Here is a 19409-nt window from a genome sequence, read left to right as displayed (position 1 = left end):
TAACCATCCTAAGCCATAATACAAGGATTTAGTATCACTGTATCAATGTTTTGCTACCATCCTGAGTACTAAATCTTCTTGCAATCTTACACAATTTAATTTTATCTGGTTTCTACTTTCAACATCCAATTATTTATAGTGGAGAAAGCAAAAGACAGTGTCACTGAAATACACTTACAAACATTCAACCATAACTTAGAACCAGGGTTGGGGGTGGGAGTGGGGGTCCTGGGAGGGCTTCTACTATTTACTTTCTTAAAAAGTAAAGGTGGTTGGGTTTCATAGAGAATGATGACAGACCTTGAGAATGATACAAGCAAGGAGCTTAATATTAGGCTTCTTTTACCATCTCTCTCTTTTACTCTGCCATCTTGGCTCCACCCCCCTACTATCTCTTTCTTACAAGGAAATATCCTAGAACCAACATTTGGGGACAACCAAATTTGATAATTAGGGTATCCATCCCCTGCCTAAAGTTTTCTACTGAGAAATAAAAGGAGATTTTTTCAAAAAGCTACAAGGAGTTTTTATATCTTTTAGAAATAGCAAGCTCCTGTGGCTCCCCAGATAACATATTTGATCAACTTATAACATATAAGCAAAAATATTTTTTTAAGTTGGGTAAAAGATTGTGGAGATTTTTATGCCCTACATTAAGTTTCAGTGTTTCTAGAAGGCACATTTAAAAATGCCACAAACAACTTAACTGAAGCTAAAATTAGCTCAAAGCACAAGCAATTACATTCATCACTACCTTAAAATCAGCCTACAAAATCAAACATTAAAGTAACTCATACACAAAAGTGAGATGAAAGCTTAACTTTTTAGTTAACTTTAGTTGTGTCACTTCTGTTTTTAGAAACAGCCTTTGGCATTTAATGTGACTAAAGCACACTGTATATCAAAGAAACATAGAAGACAAAAGTTATTTTGACCCATAAATAAAAACAGTATATGCAATATGTAAGTATTTAGAATAGTAACTATTTCTGATAGTTTTAGTTGTTCAATAATACCCAAGAAAATTGATTTTTGCCCAAATTACTTTTCAAACCAATTTCTATTTCTCTTATTCCCTACTTTAAAAGTTAAACTGTCAACATCAAAACTCTGATAGGAAAATATATAACTATATTGTTAACAATACAAAAATAACTTATAAGAGAAAAATTGGCATTTAATCATCTTTCATAAACTTAAATTATCTCAGGAAATTATTAGACTTCAAAGATCAATTTCCTTTATGTAGGCACTCTTCCTAAATAAGGCTGATCAAAACCTTCCCTACCTATTCCACTTCACAGAAGAATTTCACAAATCACTGTGGCTCCAAAAAGTCACTACCTGTAACCTATCCTCTGGTGATTAGTTCAGTTTTTAATTGTCAGTAAATGAGTATTATGCAAATAGATACCTACAAAATTATCAGTTCTCTGAATTATCAAGAATTTTGTGCATATTTTAAGTTTAATATCAAGGCCATAAAATTTTTTCACAGTTCACAAAAGGGTCTTCAGAACAGTCCTAGGATATAGGTGGCAAAAGTATTGCTGGGAGTTAAAGAGTAGAGGGAAGAGAATAATAAACCATTCATAAGGGAAAGAAAGAAGCATGTAGGGATAGGAATAGGAATTGGACCTGTGGTTTCACTGACATAGGGAACTCCTAGATGAGGAAATACCCTCTACTACTGCAATCTGGCATTGTCCCTGCAATTTATTGGCAAAGGAAAGAGCTGCCCAGAACACTAAGAGATTAAGTGACTTGCCAGGGTCATCAAGTCAGCATGGCAAAAGTGGGCCTTTCTTGCACTGAGTTCTCACATTGAGATCAGCTCTCTATCCACTATACAATACAAATATAAGGGTAATTTATAGTACAAACAAAGTAAAGTGTATAGTCCTAGAGGTATTATTAGTAAAAAAGAAAACTGAGGGATGAAAAACTATGCAGATAAAACTGGAAAAGGATAGTGTGATATTCAAACACACCTGTTACAACTTAACATTGTTGTTTCAGTGGATAGAGCATAGACCTGAAGTCAGGAAGACTTTATCTTAATGAGTTTAAATCTGGTCTCAGACACTGAGTAAATGTGTGACTCAGGGCAAGTCAATTAACCCTCAGTTGCTTCATCTGTAAAATGAGATGGACAAAGAAATGGTAAACCACTTCAGTATTTTTGCCAAAAAAAAAAAAAAAAACCCAAATGGAATCATGAAGAGCTGAACACAACTGAACAACAATAACACAATGTTGCTGAGTGTGACAATTCCTAGAATACTGCCAAAGCTGTTGAACAACTGGGCACTAGGCAAGCATGAATAAACTACTTGGTACCCCAAAGTCCACTACAGAAATGGGGTTTAGGCCAGAGATCTTTCTCGATTCTACACCAGCTTATCCACTGGACCTGTTCTGATTAAAATCTCCATCCTAGCATGGTCCTGAGGACACCACAAACCTGCCTGGCATCTGGAGAGAGGAAACATCACATTCCAAAAGCCCCAATCCCATGTGATTAAGATCACCATAAAAGTTTTTGTTTCTTAAACATTTACATGACATGAGAACTATTTTAGAGTGGCATACCCATGTAGTAGTCTATAGTATTGCCCTTAAGGATGATAAATGATCAACCATCATAGCCATTTACAGTTAGCTTACTATTTTAGTAAGCCAAATACAGCTAACATCTAGTAGCATATTTTTTGATTCAGTCAAGATACATTAAGAACTGATTTCAAATCGCAATAACTGTGATATTTTGTCCTCAAGAATGGTGCAGATATTTACAATAATTATTACATATCCACTTTATTTTAAGTAATGAACGATAGGATATACTTCCCTGAATAGTCAGTACACATAACATTTGGAAAAAATAAAATACAAAAAACTCTAGCAGGAGCTATTAAAGATTAATTTTATTTCTGTATAATTCATAGGCAATATAAAAGTAGAGATATCTGCATTAGTAATGAAATCCCCTTCACAAAATAAAAACTTTAGTAGTAAAATAGAAATTGAGGTTAAAATTTTATCTTTAATATTGTGAAGAGGTAGCTAGTAAAAAAATCCATTAATTTATAGAAATGGATTAATTTAACAGATCAATGAAAGCAACTGACAGTCTAAACAGTATTTAAAATTTTAAAAGTAACTGGTTCTGGAAAACTACCTCTGTAGATTCTGGCAGTCACCACTAAAGCCACAATTTAGTAACTTTTCCTCAAATACAGATGTCTTTCTTTCTACATGACAGACAAGAAAGCTCTCTTCTGTTGAAAGAGCCTTCATTTGAAATTAGGATATAGCATTACACAGAACCTCAGCTTTACTTCAAGAAAGATACAAAATGAAACAATGACTTCACTGATACTCCCAGTGAGCTAAATCCCTCTACCTCTAGGTACCTCTAGGTTGGTACCTTCTTTGCAACTTACAGTATTAAAGCATTTACTTAGAGTGCTGAGTGATTAAGTGACTTGCCCCAGGATCCTTGCCAGGGTGCCAGTATTTATGTCAGAAATGGACCTTGAACCTAAGATTTTCTGCCTTTGAGGCCAGCTCTCAATCCACTTTGCCACGAATCTCTTTACTTCATAGTAAGGTCAAGCATCTTTCTACAAGTTGGCCAGCATCATCAGTTATTTGTACATCAAGAACACTAGCAAACTTAAAGTATATTAGAGACTTAGAAGTTTATAATTCCTTTGATTAACAGTGAGGTATTGTTGCCTTCCTACCAAATCCTAAGAACTAGTGAACTTCATATGCTGATAGATTCTTTACCCTGTAGGCCACTAGTAGATATGAGATTTTCTGAAGAATCAAATTCTATCCAGATGGATATAACTGGATGACTGGAAAACCAAACTCCCATTTTTATAGCTTAGATTTTTACCAACATCACAATCACACAGAGCTACAAACTGAACTGCTTCCATGCAAAAATAGTCATTATTATGGCTGCAGTGGGCCTTGCGTTACTCCTTGACAATCAAAAGAAAAGCTAAAGGCTTTCCATGGTGAATGGCTTGCTCTATTGCCAGAACAAACCAAGTGAAGAATCTTTATTAGGCACTTATAAGGTGATCTTTATTAGGTATTTCCTACAAAAACATAGCAAATTATTTGCAAAAATATCATGCTCTTCAGATTAATTTTATGTCAGATGATGGCTTTTTCCAAAATTACAACATAAAAAACATGTCTACGGTTCTTTAAGTACCTAGCAGATGTCTTTGGTAAATTCTGAAGAATCAGTTCCTCAATCTTTTACAGGAAAAGCCACTCAGATTCTACAGACATAGGTCATGCATGCAACTTTATCTAAGTTATGCCGCTTGCTCATGTTACTAAAACTACATTTACTGGAAGGGATAATGAAGTATATTTATTTAGAAACTTTTTGCAAAGATAAAAAAAAAAACACATTAAAAATAAGTCCTGAGCACTGGCATAAACCTAGGCACCTCCTAAGAAGGAAAATACCATTTTGATTCTGCAAGGATTTTTCCAGGCCCTTTACAATGTACAAGATATTCCTAAACAGTTTTAGAGTTGAAAAGGGACTTAGACCTCAGTTGTGGGCAAAGAAAGTAATCTAACACCTTACTTTACAAATGAGGAAACTGGGGCCTCAAGAAAGGAAGTTAATTACCCAGATTCACACTGTTAATTACTGTCAGGGATGCAACTAAAAGCCAAAGTTCCCAATTCCAAATCCAGTGTCCTTTTCATTGATTCATTCCAGTGAATATTTTACAAGTGCCTACTGGATACGGAATACTATGCTTCCCATTTTAAGTCAAAGAAACAAACACAATATAAATGCATCGGAAAGGTACAAAGTGCTTCCCGAAATCCAGTTTTGGTTATCCTTTCTACAACACCTGGAATATATTTAAGATTGTAGTCCTCATTGATTCATAAGGTTGTTTATTCTGAGGATCCAGAAATGCTTCTCAGACCACTGTTTTGTGAAAACATAAGCTTCAGTAAAATGTTATGGCGTATCTACTTTTTGGAGATGTGGATAGATTTGACACAAGTAATTCAACAAATATTTTGAGTGTACTATGTACATAGCCCCGTAGCAGCCTGAGACCAAATCTAAAAATAACATCATAAAGTTACAGCATGATTCAGAAGTTGATAAAAAGACCAAGATGTTCCACTTCCCATGTGACAGTTAAATTAATCACAAGCCAAGTAAAAATCTGCTGATGGCTTCTACAAAATAAAATAAGCAATTCCAATTTCCAATTTCTACTGCATATATACAAGTCCTTTCAAAATTCATTATCATAACTTTTTATATATGAGTCCTTTTCAAAAATCACCATCATATATTTTTGTATCCTCCTCAGAATCTAGGCCAAGTAGGTTCTCAATAAACTTGTGAATGCAAAATGAAAAATAAGACATATAAGATTTTCTTTTTGGCACAAAGAGGGAAAGAAAGCTTATTCTATGAAATGTCCCTCCTGGGAGAATACAACTGGTACTGTGCAAAAAATAAGAAGCCCTGGGTTTTAGTCTTGACTCTGCCAATCCTGTGGGTAGCTAGTCACTTCCTCTCTCTGGGCCTGTTTCCTGATCCATAAAATGAAGGAGCTGTACTAAGGGAATGGGGCTGAAGGCTTATTTGTGTACAAACCCCAGCTTTGCTTCTGCTGACCACTGAAGAGACCTTGGGCAAGTTACTTAACCTATGTTTGAGCTTATTTATCTGTAAAAATGAAGGGCTGAAGTAGAGAACCTCTAAGTCCACTTTAGCTTTAAATCTAAAATCCTAAGATCTCTCCTAGTTTCGAAATTCTAGCTAAGAACCTACGTAAACCCATGACAAATTAGGATGTAAGAACACATTGTATTATGTCCCTATTTTCCTCCCATAGTGACAATCTATATTCAGGCTGTAATACTGCTAAGAAAGCCTACACAGATGCTGCCTGGAAATCTTAAATCTGATATTATAAAATATATATTTTTTTAAAGTCAAACCAACTCCAGCACCAACCTCACTGAACATTATCACAGTAAAGGAATTTGTGCAACCTACTTGCTGAAACTAACTAGTATAAACTCAGAAGCAATTTAATATGACATTGTAAGGAGAATGCCAGCTTATGCAAGAGGTCTATGTTTTCACAAAATAAAAATGACTCAATATACATACTTAATTTGTGTCATAAATTCTGTAGCTTACAGGAGTAGTGTCAAAATAATAAAGTAAGAAAAATCTCATATGCTATAATAGAGGGGAAAGCACTTTATACATCTAAAACCTCTAATGGAAGTTTCCTGTTTCTTTATATAAAGTATGCAGTAAAATAATTCAACCACATTATTATAGGGCTTAGTAGAGGCTTCATATTAAAAGGAAAAATTCAGTTACATGGGTGAGGGGGTGGAGAATCAGGACAATGTCACAACTGAAAACGATTTTCCTAATCATTGTCCTCTGAATGCCTCTAGGAGCCACTGGCAGAACTTGCTCACTTCCAAATGTACCAGGGCATTCATTCCTATAAATATGCCAGTGATGTCAACTGAATAATGGCACTAAGTTATTCTCCCCTCCACCATATCTGCTGGTGCTTCCAGTTAGCTCAAAATACCACTGATTGTAAGTGTTTTGCCACCTCCAAAGTTATAGACAACTAAAATTAGTCCTTGTTTTGTTCTAGTCTAAATACCATTTAGAATTAATAAGTCACTGAAGATGATTAGAACCTCCTATTCATCTCATCTTTGTTTCTTTTTTAACAGAACGACAAACAGCATACTGTACAGATTCTTTTTTATTTACCCCCAAAGTACTACTTCCTTGTAGACAATGTTCTTTAAACAAACAGTATCATAAAGTTTTAATATTCCATCCCACTGGAGTATCACATGCCAGATATACATAACAGCATTAAGGAATTTTAGTGAGATACTAACATATGGTTTTGTTAACAGTTAAATCAGCCATTAGGGCAGCTAGGTGGTGTAGTGGATAGAGTTCTTGGCCTAATATCAGGAAGACTCATTTTCTGAGTTCATATATGGTCTTAGATACATACTAGCTGTGTGACCCTGGGTAAGTCACTTAACCCTGTTTGCCTCAGTTTCCTCATCCATAAAATGAGCTGGAGAAGGAAATGGCTAACCATTCCAGCACCTTTGCCAAGAAAACCCCAAACACGGTCATGAAGAGGTAAATACAACTGAAAAATGACTGAACAACAACAAAAGTCAGTCATTAACTCTCCTATATAGCCATGGTTATTGTTTCATAGAAAATAAACTAAAACAATAATTTCATTTATGCCACAAAGTCTATGTGGGACTGTGTCTTACTGGCATCTTTTTACTAATTTTTTGCTCATCCAAGACCTCCTCTACCTTCCTTCATCTCATTTTCCAAGACCAATGTTTCTCATGCTTGTGCTCTCCTAGTCTTGCCAGCTCAATTACATTAGGTATGGACCAAAAAGCATTACATTTTCCAAATATAACTGCTTAAATGCTAAAGAATGAATTTTAAGTACTAACCAAAAAATGCTATTTATTATCAAGGTGATTTTTTAGTGTGAATGCCATTGATATTTGTGCTACTGATCAACTTTAACATTCCAAAGCATTGTTTACACTCGACCAAACTGAACCAACACAGACGTTGCTGGAACAAGCAGCCAAAGCAAGACTTTCCTGCCACATCAGTTTGAACCCAAAGGGAAACTTCTTCCTATTTCACATTTAATCCTTTTCCCATTATCTGTTTCAGTTTTTTTTGGTGAGAAATAAGATGACACCAAATTTTAACGGTAAGATAATGCACTTAGCAAACTAAAAATTAACCACATTTTCCAAAGGTAACATAGCATGTTGATTTGTCCAGACCCATGATTTCATCAGTTTAGGGAATTTCCAGTGTGAAAATTTCCTCCACCAGTGTAGATAAGCATCTACCTGTAATTTGTGGGTTAAAACAATTTCTGGTGCATAGTGATTTGTCTGGGGTTACACAATTATTATGTGTCAGGTCAGATTTAATCTTCCTAACTCCAAGCCCAGAACTCTAACATGAGAGACTGCCTCTCAGCTGTACTAATAAGAAGCATTATATAGTAAAAAATATAATACCATGAAAATGAGACCCCTTGATTCTCCACTAACTGTTGGCCATATGCTCTTTTCTAATTTCTTGAGGAAATAATGGATTAAAATTAGATATATAAAGGTAGAAACTTGCCTACTCTGTTAAGATTTAAAAGATCAGTTCCATCTTTTTTTTTTTTAACATTCTATCTTTTCCTAAAACAACACTTTAAAGGTTTGGTTCCATAATAAGAAACAACTTAACAGTTTGCAATGGAGAAAAAATTCAAATTTTCAGGACACTAAAAGTAAATTTAAGGGGGAAGGGGAAAGACTCCATGCTTTTTTAAGGCCATAGAAACCATCTCCAATATTGCAGCAATGCCAAAAAGGCTGGACGATCCTATTTTAAAGCAATCATACGTAACTCTCCTAGTAGAAACGTGACAAAACTTTTTTTTGAGAGGCTAGCATGGTTAATCTTTAATATTTCCACTTTCCCTGGTATACAAAGATAAACTTTTCTTCTAAGTTAGCTAACATCATTACTTAAACTTCACTATGGCAAATTTGGGATATAATGATACTGTGACCTAAGAAGGAAAGGTCCAACTATAAAAACAAATTCATACATGTATTTATACATTCATTTACAAACATTAGTTACTTTTTAGAAGCAGGAGCTTTGCTCTAGTCCTCCTCTAATTAAAAACATCCTCCAGAAATTCACTAGTTGCCAATAAAATGAATTTTGTTATCTTACAGACATAATGGACAAGGAATCTAAATTTGACATGTTGAATATCAGAGATTACAACAACCTGGCAATACATGAACTCAACTCCATCAAGAGCTGATACAAAAAGAATGCTCTCGAATAAGGCAGTTGAAACAAATCAGAATAAAGGCCCTGGGCAGCCCAAAAGCCTTTTATCAGTCACTAACAGCTTAAAGCATTTTTTTAAAAAAGGATTTCAAATTAGATTTTAAAACCATAGCAATGGAGCTCCCAATTTGTTTTTGAGCTTAGCTGAAGCTCGTCAAGATTGGTTGAAACTTAGTATGTAGGTTTCTCTCTTTACTTCTTTACTTTCTATTGTGCCAAAATAATATTTTATTAATTTTCATCCCCTCCCCACACTCCCATCGCCACAATTACATTAAATACTAAGCACACATTTTCTTTAGAGGAGTTTGGTTACTAGTAAAACTATCTCTTTTCATATTCTAACCTAATACTTAAAAAAATAAGTAAATTCCGCACAACTTAACATATACCACCACATCCTATGCAGGTCATACAAGACAAGATATCTACAGAAATAACTAAGTGCAAGGTAGCAAGCTTTGATCTGCCTTACAGATGTGGAACTCATCCTAATTTAGTGTGAATTAGAGGAGTTTCAGCTTCCTATTTCCTATTTTATTATCCTTGTCTGAAAGAGCAATCTGTGATGCCAAAGAATGATGGCACAACAGGCCACTTCTCATAAGCTACCCTAGTAGAAAAGAGTACTATCATCTTTGGGTAAGATCTGTAAAAGTGTTTTGAAAGAGGAGGTGAAAAGGGGAGGGAAAGAGAAAATTGGTGATTTATCTTATTTCCAGGAGACAATGGAAAAATTACTATGGCATCCAAACCTTTTCCTGGAAGAGGTGAAACTGGGGATGAATCAATCCCAGGAGACAAAGAATGGGTGTCTAGGAGATGGGGTCGGAAAAGATAAGATTTGAAGGTGAAGATCATTTTATCCAGCCCGATCATTTTACAGATGAGAAATCTGAGGTCCAAAGAGGCTCGTGGTAAGGTTGTGTGTATGTCAACCTAAAGAGAAGTTAGGGGCTATATAGAACCCTATTTTACAGGAAAGAATGTGGGATACGGAATGTTGACCTTAGGGACAAAGGGGAGTCTTAAGAGGCTTACTAGGTCCTGGTGGGGAGAAGAGTACGCTTGCTTCCAAGAACAAAAAAAGGGGGATGAGGCGCCAGGGGAGCACTGTCAGGATCTGCTGGGGGGAGAAAAGGATGAAATCCTCACTCCAGTCAGACTTGAAACCAGAGTCCAGGCCCAGAAAAAGCAGGGACCTGGGGGGTGGGGGGGAGAAGGAACAACTCCGTACGGACTCTGTGTCCCCAGCAGCATCCCCAGGGTGAGGGGAGGAGATGATACTAAGGCCTAACCGAGCCTAAGGAGCCAGTGCCCCAGGGTCGGCGTTCCCGCACCTGGTAAATGGCCGCCCAGCTGCCGGCCTTGTCGATCTGGTTAAACTCCTTCTCCATCTCTAAGACGTCCAGGCCGGCGGGTGTGGCTTCTCCCTTCTTTCCCGCTGGTCCGTCTCCTCCGCTGCCGCCCTCCACCGCCTCCTCCAGCTCTGGTGCCGCCCTCACCGCCACCTCAGTCCCTCCTTAGCCCTCAACCCCCGGGAACCGGCCGCGGCTACCGCCTCCTCAACCACCACCGCTGTCTCTTCATGTCAACCCGGCAGCCGGAAGTACGCACCGCGCCTGCCTCAGGCCCCGCCTCGGGCCGATAACCAATCCTCGCGGGGGACTTCCGAGGGGGGCGGGGCCAAAGGGAGGTCCCAAAGGGTGGTGGGGGAACACTTCCCTTTCTGCCTCCTTGCTGTACTTTCGTCAGGTCCCGCGAGACCTTGAACCCCTAGTACCCCTTTCCCTCCCTGTCCTCCCCCGGCTTGCGGCTGAGATCTCAGCGGGAGCACTGTTACCTAGGCGACCCCCTGGGGGCCACCTGGCTTTAGAATGATCTTGGGCTCGTGTCCAAGTGTGTGGGTTGATGGATTAGGTGCCAAACTTGGAAGCCAAGGTTCAAGCCTTGGCACAGTCTCCTGACTCATTGGGTGACCTTGAAGTGAGTCATGTGCCCTCCCACTCTCCCAGCCTCAGTTTTCCAAGATGTAAAAGAGAGCGTCCCCCAGACCCACTCCTCCAAGATCTTCTGTGGGAAAATTCAAAGCCCTTTCAACTGTTGCTAACTTATTTTTTTTTTAAAAAGAGAAGAGAAACTGGGTGTAGGTTAATTAGCATCGAATTTGGAGGGGCAAGACCCAGAAGATCTGGTTTCTAGTTCTGTCTTTGCCACAATCTAGCTGTGTGACCCTAGATCACTTCTCTCTGGATCTGTTTACTTTTCTGCACAATGAAGAGGTTGGTTGGATTAGTTAATAGTGCTTTACAAAGCCCTTAACATACATTATCTGATCTTCCCGTTAACACTGTGAGGTAGATTCTACAAGCATCATTCCCATCTTATAGATGAGAAATGTGAAGGTCGGATAGTAGACGTCTCTCCAAAAAACCCCCAAAAAACTCAAGGAACACACTAAGCAAAGAGATTTTTCAGCTGCCTTTGAGACCTGATTCTGACAATAGCAAGACAATTCTATGTTGTGGCAATCCGATATTCTCTGATAGGTAATTTGGTGACAGGTTAAATAACAAACAAAAGAATGGTTTCAAAACAAATGCTTTTCCTAGCAACTAGTAGAGGAAAGGGTCTCAGGAAGTTTATTGAACCCTATCTCATTGATCCAACAGTCAATGAGCCATTAACTAAAAAAACAAACAAAAACTTCTTTGAGTAGCTGACATTCTGGAATGATGGCTATCCATCTAGTCTTCTAGCAGTTACTTGAAGCAACCTTCTATTCCCTAATCAATGCCAGCAGGATCCTGGCTGTTGGCACCATGTAATTCATCCTAGGTTTTTCAGTTCCACATACCTGAAGGCATTGTTACCGATTTTTTCAAGACTCCTTGTTCTTCTGCCTCCACCCCCAACCCAAATTATTCCTGCCTTTAAATTTCAAGTTGCAAGTGAAAAAACTAAAGAATGAAGTATAGCTCTTTTCATACTGAGAAAAACTGTAATTTGTCCCTTGGTAGGGGCCTGACACAAACTGCAGAAACTCTGCCTTGTCTCACTCTGTCCACGGTGTGAGATGTACCTTGAGTCATAGAACAATGCTTGAAGGGACTTTAGCGATGTTATAGTCCAACAACCTTAATTAACACTTGAGGAAATGGAAACCCAGAGAGATAATAGATTCATAGATTTAGAGTTGAAAAGTACCTCAGAGGTCATCAAGTACAATCCCCTAATTTTACATCTGAGATGACTTGCTTAAGGCCAAAGGCAGACCTGGGTTTAGAATTCAGATCTCCTCACTTCAGGATTTTTTCATTATGCCATAATCTGATGGGCATCTTTCTTAATAGATAGTTTTCAGACCTTCCCTGTTTTCATGTCTCCCAGTCCCCTCTTATTTCCTGACATGGATTCCCATAAGACATTAGGCTTCATTCAACTTCCTTCCCTACCCTTAAGTTTCACACACACACACACACACACACACACACACACACACACACTCACTCACTCACTCACTCACTCACTCACACCCCTCCAAAAAAAGGAATAAGCTCTAGCAGCTGGCATCTTTATCCCTCAGTGCTCTGAGAGAAAGGGTATTGCCAAAAAGAAGAGTATAGGAGTCCAGTGGGACCAAGAAGTCACTACATGTTCTAGGGAGGAGAGTATGTGTTGGTGAGAGGCAGACCCTGAGTGACTGGTCACTTTGGTAGTCCTCCAACCCTCCTCTTTTCTGGAAAGGGAAATAGAGAAAGGCAGAAAGCATTTCCATAGTGGCAGAAATAACAATTGCACCTGTATCATAAATTCAGGGCTAAAAGGGATGATACAGGCAATTAGAAACTACCACGCCTACCCTCCTATTTTAGAAAGGAGGAAAATTAGGCCCCCATAAGTTCAGGGACTTGCCCTGGGTAACACAGTGAGTAAATGTCTAAGGATTTGAACAAGGTCTTCCAGACTCCAAGTCCATTGATCTATCTACTTACCTACCCTGCACTGCCTAAGCTCCAAGACTTTATTTTGTATTATACGTTACATTATAAATAATAATGTAATTGAAGGTGGTTACTTGTAAGTGTTGTCCCAGGGCCCCACTTGCATTTTTTCTTGAATTTTCTTTTTAAAAAAAACTTTTGCACTATCCCATAGACTGCAAAGAAGAGAGGTAGGTTCATTCTCATATTTCTTCTTCAGGATTAGGTTTGGTCATTATAATTCAATGGTGTTCAGTTTTGATTCTTTTTTTTATTTCCATTTCCATTGTTATTGTCATCACACACTGTTTTCCTGGTTCTGCTTACTTCACATTGTATCAGTTCATTTAAGTTTTCTCATGTTTTTTTCTGAATTATTCATGTTTACTAGTATGGTAATATCCCATTAAATTCCTCTACCATAATTTGTTTAGACATTCCTCAATTGATGGGTTTCTACATTGATTCCAAGACTTTGCTATCATAAAAAGTCCTGCTATATAAATAATTTGGAGAATATTGATTCCCTTTTCTGGCAAAAATTTTAGAACATTATTTTTTAAATGGTTTATGAGCACTTAGGGAAGTGATAACTGAGCCAGCAAGGGTTCATTGGACACAAGCAATGAGAGACTGACTTCATTTCCTCTTTTTGATAGTGTTACTTGACTGATAGATAAATACAATATGTAGACAGGTATTCCTGGTTTTCAACAAAGAATCATGACACATTATCTCAAAACAAGCTTGTAAACAAGAGAAAAATGTGGGCTGGGTAAGTATATAGTTAGATGGAATCAAAGCTAGTTGAATGACTGAACCCAGAAGAGTGGTGATTTATATCAATCTGGGGGTCTCTAGTGCTCCAGGGATGTATCCTTGGATCATTAAACATTGTTATCAATACCTTAGATGAAGGCAGAGAGGGCATACTTGTAAAAGTTGCAAATAACATAAAGAAGGAAGATATAGCTAACATATTGTATGCCTGAATTGAGTTTGCAAGATATCTTGACTAATCTAATAAGATGAAAATTAATAGGAATAAATGGAAAAAATCCATGTTTGGTTTTTAAAGTAAATCAGATGCATAAGCACAAGTTGGGTAAGCCTTGGGTAGATAATGTTTTTAGTGCAATGTAAACTTAACATGAGTCAACAGTTTAAAATGTGAACCAAAAGAGCAACTGTGATCTAAGTCTACATTAACAGAATCATTTCGAATGTAGGAGGTGATAGGGCTGCCATGTTCTACTCAGAACACGTCTGGAATACTGAGTTCAGTTCTTGATGTCACATTTTAGGAAGGCCATTGATAAGCCAGAGGATATACAGAGAAGGTAATAAGGATGGTGAGGGGGCATACAAACCATCCATACTATGAGGATTGGTTGCAGGAACTAGGGAGTTTTAACTTGTAGAAGAAAAGACTTTGGGTGATTTGGGACATGATAATTATTTTTAGTAAAAAACAAAACAAAACATTTAAGTGCCTTTTATATAAAAGACATGCTACATGCTAGGGATAGAAAGACGAATAATTAGTACCCACGTTGTGATTACATTTAACTGGAAGGATAAACATATGATTTCAGAATTTAAAGGAACCTTAGATGTCATATTCAAAGAGAAGTAAACACACACACACACACACACCCCACTTCAGAAGAGAACTTACTAACAAATGGGGGCATCAAAAAAGATTTTGAATAATAACTGTCAGTTTAGATGGCCTTAAAGGGAAGTTTGAAGTGGCTGAAAAAAAGTTAGTTGATAGGGCATGAGGAGTTTAGGGAAAAACAAACGGACCAATTTGGCTACAATGTAGACTGTGTGGAGGGGAATTATGGAAGAATCTGGAAAGTAAGGTGAGAGGCAGATTGTGGAGGACTTTAAATGATAGGCAAAAGAATTTGCATGTTATCTTCAAGGAACCCCTGAAAATTTCTTAGTAAGAGATGGACATGGTCAAACCTTTGTTTTATGAATTAATTATCTAGATATATTGGAGAAGAGGAGATCCTAGAAGCAGAGGAGCCAAACAGGAAACTGTTGCTAAGAAATTAATTTTGATTCAATATAAGGAACAGCTTCCTAACAATTAGAGCCTTTAAAAAAAGCAGAATGATCTTCTTGAAGTTATGAGTTCTTCATCACAAAATATTGAGGCCATTTTTCAAGGATGTCGTAGGAGAGATTAATTTTTTCTATGATTTTTTACATATGCCTCCCCCCTTTTGTTGCCTGTTTTTCATATTGCTCATTGTGGAGTATTTAGCATTTTGCCTCTGAATATACATGTGTAGTCCTATAGTAGTGTTAGTATTGGTAGTAGAAGTAATAATGGGAGCAGCAGCAGCAATGAATAATATTAGTAACAGTATAGGTGGCAGCACTAGCAACAAGGGTCCTCATGATAATGTGGTAGTAGTAACAGTAGTAACAGTAATGATAGTGTTAACAAGAGTAGTATTGGTAGCAGCAGTATAGTTGTACTGGTAGCCGTGGTGGTAATAATAGTAATGATGGTATCATCAGTCATAATAGTAATAGCAGTATTGTTAGCAGTAGAATTTGTCTCATTAATGGTAATTGTAGTAATAACTAGTATTTATATAGCAATTTAAATTTTGCAAATTGCGTTACATATGTTAATTTACTTGATCCTCACAATAACCCTGAGACATAGAGTAATATTTCCCTTAATATTATTCCCCGGATAAGGAAACTGAGGCAGATAGAAGTTGAGACTTGCCTATGATCACTCAGGAGTCAGGAAGACCTAGATTCAAAGCCTGCTTCTGAAACTTACTGTTTCCATAACCAAGGGGTAAGTTGATTAATCTCTCTGACTTATAGTCTCCTCATTTATGAAATAGGGAAAAATAATACCTGCAATATCTACCTCATAGGATTGTTGTTAGACTCAAATAAAGTGCTTGACAAAAGGGTTATTTATAGACATGTTATACAGGGCTATCCAATAGTTATCCAATATACAGTTTTAAGCTATTAAAAGCTTAAACTTTTATCATTAAGTTGTAAAAAAAACGATTAAAAACTTCTGTGAGATTTTTGAGATGCCTTGTATAATATTATAGGATTGGGAGCAACAGTAGCAGCAGCACAGTATCAGAACACCTCTGACTAGGTAAGAGCCTCCTGGCATCACCAGCATGAAGAATGTGGTCCTTTGCTGAAAGTAGCTGATAGATTTGAGCAGTTGAGGTGCCAGCTATAACTAGCTGCATGTTATAAATATTTCTCAAAACAACTGATAATGCAGTGAAACTAAGAAGTTCTCCAGAAATGAGGCCTTAAAAAAAGGAAGACAGAAAGGGGAACCTAATGTGTGACATATCAGAATGATGGGGGGTGAGGGGAGGACAGAGAGGAAGGGAAGGAAGAAAAAGATAGCATTTGCTCGCCACATTTATACCACAAAAAGGTTAGTTCAGCCCGCAGTGACTTAGCCATCTTGTCAAAGTTTACATAGGGGTTTTACGTGGTGAATTCTGTTGAAGACCATATGCTATTACCTGATAAAAACCCCTGCTTTGAAAATACTACTACGGTCAGTGATTGCTATAGATCTTTTGCTAGTATTGGCACCAAAGAGTTTCATTTTCAAAAGTATATGTCTTTGGAGACACATAATATATTTTCAAAGATGTGCCTGTGTTTTAACTACTACTTCTACAACTATGGGTAAACTTGTACATAGGTTTGAGAATTGACTGAATTAGATTTCCAAAAATGCATCCAAGGAAGAATTGCTGATAAATGCTCAAAGCAAACTCCAAATTAAACTCTGTTTTAATCACTTAATGTCCAAGTCTCTGAGCAGGCAGCCATCCTTCTCTGTTCAATTTTTTCTACTATTGACGTATTTGATATATTGGCTAGGTGGTATTAGTAGTCTTATCCTCACTTTACAGATAAGAAAACTGAGGATTAGAAAAGTAACTTTGGGGGCCCTAGGTGGTTCAATGAATACAGCACCAGCCCTGGAGTCAGGAGGACCTGAGTTCAAATCCAGCCTCCAATGCTTGACAGACTTACTAGCTGTGTGACCTTGGGCAATTCATGTAGCCCCAGTTGTCCTGCCTGCCCCCCCTCCAAAAAAAATAGAGAAGTAACTTGTTCGAGGTCCTGCCTAGAGGTAGTAAATAATTTAACTTTTTTGGGGGAGAAAAGAAAGAGATCCTTTACATTTTCTTCATATCATAGCATTTAGATCTTGAAGATACCTTAGAGAACCTTTAGTCCAATCCTCCTTCCCCCCCCCTTTTTTTTTTAACAAATGAGAGGAATGAGGCCTAGAGAGGTCTAAGTGATTTTTCCAAGGGATTCTTACTACACAGATAAGAAGGAGTATAGCTAAATTTCAAATCCTGATCTTCTGACCTCAAATTCATTCTTCTTCCCATCATATTCTCATAAAGTACTCCAATAAGTAAAACCTAAAAGGTAGCATAGGGAAGTGAAAGAGCATTGGATTTGGAGTCTAAACCCCATGTTCAAACCCTGAATGATCATAGATGGCTGGCAACTCATCATTGCCATGGCTTACCTCCTTCTGCTATCATTATATCTCCTAATACAACTCAAATGCTTTTCCCAGATTAGTAAATAGTTTTACTTCTGAAGTTCAACTCCAGTTTTCACACTGGGTTTTGTTTTTTCTACCCTTTAATAATGTTTAGTGTTATTATGGTGCATATATGTGTGTATATATACATACATATATTTCAAATAATGCCTATGAAACCTACTGGCTGTGTGACTCTAAACAATTCTCAACTTCTCAGGTCTCCAGGCAATCCTAACACTCTTAAGTGGTAAATAAGTTGTTGGAGGGATTTTCTCATAATATGAATTCCCTACAGCAATAAAATAATAGGTTTAGGGTTTATATTTATATATAGTTGGTTTTTGTTCTTCATTCTCTGAGAGGACCAAAATGACATCACTGTGTTGGGGTTAAGGTACACTGCATCCAACTGTGGCTGATCAGACCAACATGAGCTGGGAAGATTCCATCACAGATTGGGCACAAGTCGTCCAAATGCACATTTGGAGTAGAGATGTCTCTAAATTTGCGCATCTCACATTTCCTTTGAGCTACTGAAATTCTGCTTTGCTTATAGAGTGCAGCACCTTCTTTGATGAGGGTATGCCGTGCTGGGCAGTCCTGTGCCACTGCCTCCTATGTCACACAATTAGTTCCAAAGTTCTTCAGAGAGACCATGGGACTATCATTGTATTGTTTCTTTTGACTTCCATGTGAATGCTTGCCTTGTGTGAGTTCTCCATAAAATTGACTTTTAGGCAAACATACATTTGGCATTCAAACAACATGGCTAGCCCACTGGAGCTGTGCTCTTTGTAGTAGAGTTTGAGTGCTTGACAGGTCAGCTCAAGAGAAGATCTCAGGGTCTGGTACCTTCCCCTGCCAGGTGATCTTCAGAATCTTCCTAAGACAATTCAAATGGAAGCAATTTGGTCTTCTGGCATGATGCTGGTATACAGTCCAGGTTTTATAGGCATACAACAATGAGGTCAACACAACAGCTCTGTAGATCTTCAGTTTGGTAAACAGTCTAATATCTCTTCTCTCTCACACTTTCCTTCGGAGCCTCCCCAACACTGAGCTAGCTGTGGCAATGTGTGTGTCAACCTTAACATCTATGTGTTAATCCCTGGAAAGTCTGCTGCCAAGGTAAGTGAACTTATCCACAGTGCTCAAAATTTCTCCATTTGCCATAACCTATTGTTCCATGTATGGATAGTGTAGGGTTGGTTGATAAAGAACCTCGGTTTTCTTGGTCAGGCCAAAATTAGCACAAGTAGCAGAGAATTTATCCATACTCTGTTGTATCTCAGCCTCAGAGGCAGCATTGAGGTCACAGTTGTCTACAAACAAAAAATCATGCACCAACCCTCCCTCCACTTTAGTTAAGTCTAGTAGGCTTTTCAAGTTAAATAATTAACTGTCAGTGTGGTAGCTGACCTTGATTCCATTTTGGTCCTCGTTGAAGGCATCCAATAACATTGCTGAAAACATCATGCTGTAATGCATGGAAGAAGCACACAGCCCTGCTTCACTCCATTGGTGACTGGGAAAGTGCAAGAGCATTGATTGTTGTCTAGAACCCATGCAAGCACGCTGTCATGGAACTGGAGTACACTACTGATGAACTTCTCTGGGCAACCAAATTTTGCCATGATCTTCTACAAACCCTCATGACTAACAGTATCAAAGGCCTTGGTCAGATCAAAAAACATTGTGTAGAGACCTCTGTTCTGCTCCTGACATTTCTCCTGGAGTACTTAGGTAGCAAATACCATACCAACCATTCCTTGGCCCTTTCTGAAGCCACACTGGCTCACAGGTAGATGATCATCTTGTAGGTGAAGGATCAGTCTATTAAGGAGGACTCTGG

General features: G+C 37.9%; 1 protein-coding gene across 2 annotated transcripts in view; it reads right to left on the bottom strand.

Moving 5' to 3' along the window:
• The window catches only part of PTPN1 (protein tyrosine phosphatase non-receptor type 1), a 73914-nt gene extending 63295 nt beyond the window's left edge, over positions 1-10619 (bottom strand). For both annotated transcript variants that reach the window (XM_069072407.1, XM_069072408.1), the window contains exon 1: positions 10321-10619. In XM_069072407.1, coding sequence (XP_068928508.1) covers positions 10321-10377 — 57 coding nt within the window. In that variant the 5' untranslated portion in view covers positions 10378-10619. The remainder of the gene's footprint in view (positions 1-10320) is intronic.
• Between the last annotated feature and the right edge of the window lie 8790 nt (positions 10620-19409).

The sequence above is a fragment of the Petaurus breviceps genome, unplaced genomic scaffold (assembly GCF_028583685.1).
Source record: "Petaurus breviceps papuanus isolate PSGF00001 unplaced genomic scaffold, PetGlider_PUasm1.0 90847, whole genome shotgun sequence".
NCBI lineage: Eukaryota > Metazoa > Chordata > Mammalia > Diprotodontia > Petauridae > Petaurus > Petaurus breviceps.
The sequence above is the reverse complement of the archived record's forward strand: the minus strand, read 5'-3'. Positions and strand labels throughout refer to the sequence as shown.